This window comes from Uloborus diversus, chromosome 6, assembly GCF_026930045.1.
Source record: "Uloborus diversus isolate 005 chromosome 6, Udiv.v.3.1, whole genome shotgun sequence".
NCBI lineage: Eukaryota > Metazoa > Arthropoda > Arachnida > Araneae > Uloboridae > Uloborus > Uloborus diversus.
Genome location: NC_072736.1, coordinates 2,681,023 through 2,689,181, shown reverse-complemented (window position 1 = coordinate 2,689,181; position 8,159 = coordinate 2,681,023). Strand labels below are relative to the sequence as shown.

The following is an 8,159-nucleotide window of genomic DNA, read 5'->3' as shown; positions in this document are numbered from 1 at the left end:
TGATTTTAAAGTGTATTCTTTAATTCATTTTCACAGTTGTGTCAGTAGAAAAGTGTTCAAAAATATAATCATTTCACAAATTATTAGATATAAAAAAATATGCAATAATAAAACAAATCTGAAAACAGCGATTCGAATTTTAACTGCTACCCTAACTGAAAATCAATATCCGGAGCATCTTACGAAGCATTTCATTTGCAGTCTTGTGGAGGACTAGCGATAGTCAATTGTCAGATCCTTGATTTTTCTGTTCCATGAATTTGATGGTTGTGTGTTCTTTCCTTTGATTTTGAGTTCAGGTATGAATTTTGTTTCTCTTGTGGTTTAAATGTTGTTCTATTTTCTTTATATAAAAATCTTGTAGCTTATATATTGTTCTATTTTCTTTAGATAAAACTTGTATTTTTCGTTTTTTTAAAGGTTCAATGTTTGTATTTCATGTCATGCTGATATTCTGGACTTTCAGTAACCCAATTGCTTGTTTTGTGAGATGTAGGGGACTAGTGCTGTTTTTTTAGGCAAATTTCGCCTGCAGCACTCACGAAACATCTCATGGTTTTTCCCTACCCTTGGGGAGTACCCCCTGATGAGGCCCCAGGGTATTTTGGGATTTTATCATTTTTTCCTTCTTTTATAAGAATTTTTCGTTCTTGTTCATTCCTTATATTGCTATCAAATGTGTTGTCTACCAGTATCATAGAGAAGCCTGTGGCGCGTATTGAACTGAGTAGTGAAGTTCATTTTTAGTGAAGTTCATTTTGGTTGACTTGTCCAGATTATAAATACAATATATGATAGTGTTTCTTTATATATATATATATATATATATATATATATATATATATATATATATACATATATATATATATATTGTGTATAACGACTTTAAAATTATATTTCATCTCACCACAAAGGAATTTTAGATATTTATAAATGTGTCTCAGTTTGTGTTTTTGACAGTGAAAAAAGTAATTCCTTGACGATAGGTTCAGTTTTTGCAATCAGAATCGTTCTTCTCTATGATTTTACGCGTTTGTCATTTGCAGGTGGACAGAATCCTCCTACAGGTCAACCACCGGTACAATGTTCACCACCCAAGTGCTCCAAGGGTTGCAAGATCGACTATTCCACAAAACCATGTCCAAGTTGCAAATGTCACAATTCAATAGGTATGTTTTTCTTTGAAAGTTTATCAGATTTTGTTTTCGAAACGGATGTGAATCCACTATAAGTTTAATCGGGATGGGTCAGAACACTTCATCTCATTGAGCGCAATATTATTATAGAATACGCAATCTGTTTGTGTCTACACTACTAGTTTTATTATTCACGTACTGGGAATGTTGATGGTGTAGAAACTCTGCAGATCTTTTTGAAGATTGCTCTTGAAGTCTTCTGGATTACCTGGAGATTTGATAGCAAACGTCTGAACAGTTTGATGAAGAATACCGTTTCAACGGTTCAGTTCTTATTTTCACATTCCATTTTACTACTTAATCAGTGAATAGTAAATTCAAATTTTTTGGAAAAACATTGTATCACCATTTATACGCTGTATTTCAAGTAACCATTACAAACATTCCTCATAACTATTGACAAAAAAAAAACACCTTTCAAATTTTCAAAATTAATTTGAATTCTGAAATTTTAAATTCAAATTATGTTTTTCGCAATCACGAGTTGCGACAGGACCCTACTCATTGGTTACTACCCCATTCGCTTGTTTCTAGAAACGGTTCCTGTCCCTGCTCTTGGGCGGTTACGTGTGTATAGTTGTGTATGTGTAGGCTTGTGTGTGTGCGTAGACCTGTGTGTATGCACGCTGGCGTATGTGTGTAAAGGCGCGTGTGTGTGTATGAGCGTTCGTGTGTGTAGGACATGGAAGCCACCGACCAGGAGCAGCGGTTACCGGGAGGAGTCGCGCCTGCAGAGGACGGTGGGGTTGAAAAAGGAGCCGGACATCAAGGACGGTCAAATGAAAACAATTAGCAATCGTGATTGCTCAAAAAAAATCTTTTTTTTGAATCTACGAATAAAGTTTCTTTTTTGTGCCAGTGAATAAAAATAACATATTTTGAGTTGGAATAACTTATACGCATTTAGAACCTCATACAAAAGTGCAAACTTTTTCTTCCATTACAGGACAAAAATGTGGAAAGAACGAAAAATACAGCACCTGCGTGAACCCTTGCAACGGATGCGACATCAGGGGCAAGTGCAATTTCCTGGTTTGCAACAAAGGCTGCGACTGCATCAAAAACTATCACCGAGATTCCAAGGGCAAATGCATTCCTGTGTCAAAGTGTCCTCCGAAAGGTAAAAAACGAGATTCTAATTAGGGCTCTCACAAAATATAACAAAAAATTTTTCTAAAAATTTCAGCAAAACTTTAGACGGGTCCTTAATTGGATTTTAGCTTCATAAAAGAACTTCAGATTCCTTATGAATCGACAAATGCGTTTTAGTCTGTTGCTGAGAGTGACAAAAGTAGTTTTTTGACAAAAGAATCAGTTTTTGTAATCAGAAGTGTTCTTCTCTTTGATTTTCTGCATCTGTTATGTGCAGGTGGAGAGAATCCTCCAACTGGTCAACCCCCGGTGCAGTGTGATCCACCCAAGTGCCCCAAAGATTGCAAGATCGACTATTCTACAAAACCGTGTCCAAGTTGCAAATGTCAAAATTCACCAGGTATGTTTTTTGAAAGTTCATCAGGTTTTGTGATTAATTTTGACTAGTTTATGTGACTAGCTAATTTTGCCAACACATTTCCAAATATTTCCGATTAGTTTACTGGTATCCTTTACACTTGAGGGAAGTACTCGTGGGTGAAAGCTTATGGAATCGTTCTTTATTTTATTATCAGAGATTATTCCAGAGTTTGCATGCACACCTTAATTTCAAGTTAGGTGTTGTAGACGTTTTGAATAAAACAACTTCAAGCTAAAAACGAGAGGACACAAAAACACTTTCTTTCCAACAATGACTGCCTAATCTGGGAACTTACAATGACGATCTCTATGTGACAGTGCCGATTGCAGGTTTTCAAATCTACAATTTTCTAGAGATATTTGGGTGAGTGGAATTACCCACTGGGGGGAGCGTACTTACCCTACTCCCCTTAGCTCTTTAACTCAAAAATTGGTAATCCGAATCACGATTGCTATATGGTATTTTATGGCTGCAATATGTGTCTCACGAAAATTGCAATTTTCACTGGTAAATCGCGATTGCTAGATGGTATTTTATGACTCCATTATGTGTCTCACGAAAATTGCATTTTCACAGGTAAATCGAGATTGCTATATAGTATTTTATGACTCCAATATGTGTCTCACGAAAGTTGCAATTTTCACAGGTAAATCGCGATTGCTAGATGGTATTTTATGACTCCATTATGTGTCTCACGAAAATTGCAATTTTCACAGGTAAGTCGAGATTGCTATATGGTGTTTTATGACTCCATTATGTGTCTCACGAAAATTGCAATTTTCACAGGTAAATCGAGATTGCTATATGGTATTTTATGACTCCAATATGTATCTCACGAAAATTGCAATTTTCACAGGTAAATCGCGATTGCTAGATGTTATTTTATGACTCCATTATGTGTCTCACGAAAATTGCAATTTTCACAGGTAAATCGAGATTGCTATATGTTATTTTATGACTGCAATATGTGTCTCACGAAAATTGCAATTTTCATAGGCAAATGCGGCAAAAATGAAGAATATTCAGATTGCGGCACTCACTGTCCCTTGACCTGCAAGGAGCCGGAGCCCAGACCTTGTAACAGGAAATGTGCCAGGGGTTGCTTCTGCAAGAAGGGATACGTCAGAGCAGACGATGGAACTTGCGTCAAGCCCGAAAACTGTCCAAAAGAACAGAGTAAGTGATTGCCTACCGTCTTTTTTACTTGACACTTGTGCACGTCAGTATATTTTTATTTCCAAAACATCATGCTCAATCTTGCTGTAGAAGGTTATAAAATTAGTTAAGAAATACGCGTGAGGAAAGCTCATAGCGTTTGTCAAAACCATTCTCTTCGTTTAAAAGGTCTATTTCCCTACGACACACAGACACTAGTTTCAATATTGAAACTTTGAAAAACGGCAACCCTATGATTGGACTTTTGCTTGGGCAACCCTATACCAGTGGTTTTGTAATATTTTTACCTACATTTTTTAAAATATAATTTATGTGGAAACTCGACGAGGGCAAATTACTCATTTTTGGGCAACTTTTGGCCCCTGGCAACAATGACTAGTTCACACGCAACAGGTAGGCAACCTTACTTTAACGTTTTATTTACAGCTTTTACTCGTCATTTATCATAACAATTTTTGGAAACTCGATGAGGGTAAATTACTCATTTTTAGGCAACTTTTAGCCCCTGGCAACGATGATTAGTTCACACGCAACAGGTAGGCAACCTTACTTTAACGTTTTCTTTACAGCTTTTACTCGTCATTTATCATAACAATTTTTGGAGACTCGATGAGGGTAAATTACTCAATTTTGGGCAACTTTTAGCCCCAGCAACAATGATTAGTTCACACGCAACAGGTAGGCAACCTTACTTTAACGTTTTCTTTACAGCTTTTACTCGTCATTTATCATAACAATTTTTGGAAACTCGATGAGGGTAAATTACTCATTTTTGGGCAACTTTTAGCCCCAGCAACAATGATTAGTTCACACGAAACAGGTAGGCAACCTTACTTTAACGTTTTCTTTACAGCTTTTACTCGTCATTTATCATAACAATTTTTGGAAACTCGATGAGGGTAAATTACTCATTTTTGGGCACTTTTTAGCCTCTGGCAACCCTGCTTAGGGTCCGGAAAAGGGTAGAAAACCTTACTTTAGCCTTTTATTTACAGCTTGTACTCTTCATTTATGACAACAATTTAAGGAAACTCGATGAGGGGTAAATCATCTCCCTCTTTGAAAACCTTTTATCCCTTGTTTAGGGACCCGAAAAAGGAAGGCAACCTTACTTAAGCGTTTTATTTCCATCGTTTACTCTTCATTTATGAAAACAATTTTCGGAAACTCGATGAGGGTAAATTTCTGATTTTTAGGCACCTTTCACCCCCTGGCAAATCTGATTATTTCATGTGAAAGAGGTAGAAATTCTTACTTTCGAGTTTTATTTTCAACCTTTATTCTTCATCTATGGAAACAATTTTAGGAAACTCGATGAGGATAGGTCTCAAGCCTAGTGGGATCTTAGACTATAATAGCTTCACCGGCAGATCCGCCGGTCGATCGCAATTTAAGCTGGTTGATGGAACCACTTGACATTTTTGACCAATAGTAAGTATTTTTCACCTGCGCGTTATTCGTCTGCGCAAGTAACCGGGAATCAACCGAAAGCGTTCGATGAAGCATCGGTTGGTGAACAGCCGGTGAATAACCGCTGATGTCATTAGCTGTCATGTGATCAACCGACCGGTAGCGACCAGTAGCGGTACGAACGAAACTTATACAGGTATAATGGTTACCTATGGTAAATGTTTTCTGCACTTGCATCAGCCATATTACCCCATTTCCTTTTTTGTCGGTTAAAATTCCGTGTCAATTTCTCAAATCGTTTTACCTTTTTCTTCATCTTTATTTTTCATTAGCCTTTTGCGACTATTGAGTGTCCCCAACTTTCTGCTGCTAAGAGTTCAGCTGACGCGTTCTCTTAGCAGTTATATTTGTTCCCGATTTTTATGAGCTATCACAATGTAATTTTTGCCCGCTAAAATATCTGCCTAGTCTTTGAAAGCTACTCGCGTCAGCAGTGGCGGATTGGTTGAAAAAATCGGCCCTGGCATTAGGAGGTGTAGCGGCCCCATAGATATTAAATTTTACCTAACGATTAGGACAATATGAGGAAATTATTCTTAACAACTAAATATGTTTTATTTAAACAAAATTTAACAGATAGGAACACTTCTGCGCTTTAATGGTGAACAAATTGATACAGTATTAGCTAAACCTTAGGGGAAAATTGTGATTGTAACTGTCCATTTAAGTATTTTTATAATGACCAGAATTTGATTGAATATTTCCATAATGATATCACTGCTTGGCTAGTATGTCCTTTTCTGCAGTCATAACAAGTAACTTAATTGCCCTGTTATATGAAACTGATCTAGCGAAGTTCATGGGTGAAAGACGAGGGCCGTCTTAGAACGTGAAGGGGTCCCTCGACACAAACATACATTACTGGGTCCTGTCATAAACATTCCCTTTTTTATGCTGCCATATCCTGACAACCCTCAGACTCGATGCGAGGTCTAAAACCTGGTGGGAGGGGCCGGGTACGAGTTTGGCAGCCCCTTAATATTTTTTCAAACACATGTATCAATACAAAGAGAGAGAGAGGGGACTTAGCTTTTTGGCTTCTGGGAGTCATCAAAGTATTAGCAATATAAACTTAATGGAAAGATTAACATTTAATCTGAAATAGGGGGGGGGGCGGGGTCATCTCCCCCGGAAAATTTTCGAAATTGTCGTCTTAAAAAGTCAATTTTAGACAATATTTGGTGATGTTAGGGGAGCGTAGGTTCAGGGTTTCTCCTGCTGCAATTTTTCAGAAGTGAAAATCCAAACACAGAATTTTAAGTTATCTTCGAGTATATGGTATGAAGAGCGGTTCCGGGAGCTCTCTCAGAAATTTATAAAAATATATTTGCTCTGAAAACGCACTTTTAGAAGATCTTTAGTGATTTTAAGAACCTGAAAAATTTCAAATTGAAGTCTTAAAAGCCTTTTTTGGTAAAGACTAGGACACCGGCAGTTACTCGAAAATTAAGTTCCAAAAACGAAATTTTTTCTGACCTTCAGTGATGTTAGGAAAAGGAGTTTTCAGGAGGCTCACCCCGGAAAAAATTTCGAAATTGAAGCACTTAAAACGAGAATTAAAACGTTCTTCATTGATGATGCCGAGAGAGAGAGGAGGGGACGGGGCACTTTCCCAAAAAAATTTTGATACTGTTAATTTAAAAACACAGTATTAGACCATCTATGGGAATGTTAAAAAAATGGGAGAGGTTCAAGTACTTTCCTCCAGCAAATTTTCGAAACTGGATACTCCTCAATGTTATTTTAAGATTGCAAATTTTTAAATAATTTTACGGAAAAACATATTTTGTCACTTTTATTCCAATTGGTATAAACAGGGTCGCCGAGAGCAAAAGAGGATCCGGGAAAAAAATGACAAAGGTCAATTTTTTCACAAGAATCCTTCTACACCTTTCACCATTAGGATATTTTACCCTCTGCACGAGTTCAATTCCTAGCCGGGCCCCTGTTCTTCAACTAAGCTGACATGACCTCACGTCGGCCCTTGTTGTAAGTTGCATTTTATAGCAATTGTGTATTGTCATTTGTAAATAAAAGCGTCAAAGAGACCAAAAGTATTTTAACTTTTTACGGCCGCTAAGGTTTTCCTGCTTTTTTAATTTATTCATTTATTTTTTATTGTACCGCTAAAAATATATTGGCAGCCCCAGAGTCCGACTAACTAAAAGTGAGGCCCTAGGCCCACATTAATTTGGCCCCCTGAAGACTATGCAGTGTTTGATTTACATTTTTAAAGCACGAATGCCCTTTTGGAGGCCTCTTTTTCTAATCACACAACTATGTATAAATAACTTATGTGCATTTATGAATCCCATTTAGGCCCCCTCATAATCGTGACCAAGTAAATTCGTTACTGGCAGAATGATTAAAAATTCCCCTTTAAAGAAGTTTTTTCCAATTAACTAGTCACAATTTTTTATTTTTTTTAAATATCATGTATTTTTCATATCTTTTCAATGCTATGCATAATTCTTTAAAAAATGTGGGACCCCAGGCTTAGGCCTAGTCAGCCTGTGTGGTAATCAGGCCCTGGGCAGCCCCATTTCAGAAATTCCCCCTCCCCCCTCTTGTGGTGACTGCCTATTCCTTCTCAATGTGACTGCCCTACCTCCCTCCATCCGCAAGCTTTAGCCCATGCGTAAAAAGGAGCTGAGGCTGTGTTTTGCGAATTTGCGTTATTCTAAACACATGCGCGCAAAATTTACATTTTGCTGTTAGTAGACAGGCCCGAAAGACTTTGCTGTTAGTTGATCGGCCTCAAGCATGACCGGCCCACTGGGAAAATGCCCGGTTGCCCGCCGGCT

At 37.5% G+C, this 8,159-nt stretch overlaps 1 protein-coding gene across 1 annotated transcript in view; it reads left to right on the top strand.

Annotated features, from left to right (window-relative positions):
* Positions 1-8,159, top strand: part of LOC129224208 (zonadhesin-like) — a 133,589-nt gene that overhangs the window by 23,185 nt on the left and 102,245 nt on the right. The window contains exons 8-11 of the mRNA XM_054858626.1: positions 1,047-1,169; positions 2,143-2,316; positions 2,566-2,688; positions 3,706-3,885. Of these exons, the coding sequence (XP_054714601.1) occupies positions 1,047-1,169; positions 2,143-2,316; positions 2,566-2,688; positions 3,706-3,885 (600 nt within the window). The remainder of the gene's footprint in view (positions 1-1,046; positions 1,170-2,142; positions 2,317-2,565; positions 2,689-3,705; positions 3,886-8,159) is intronic.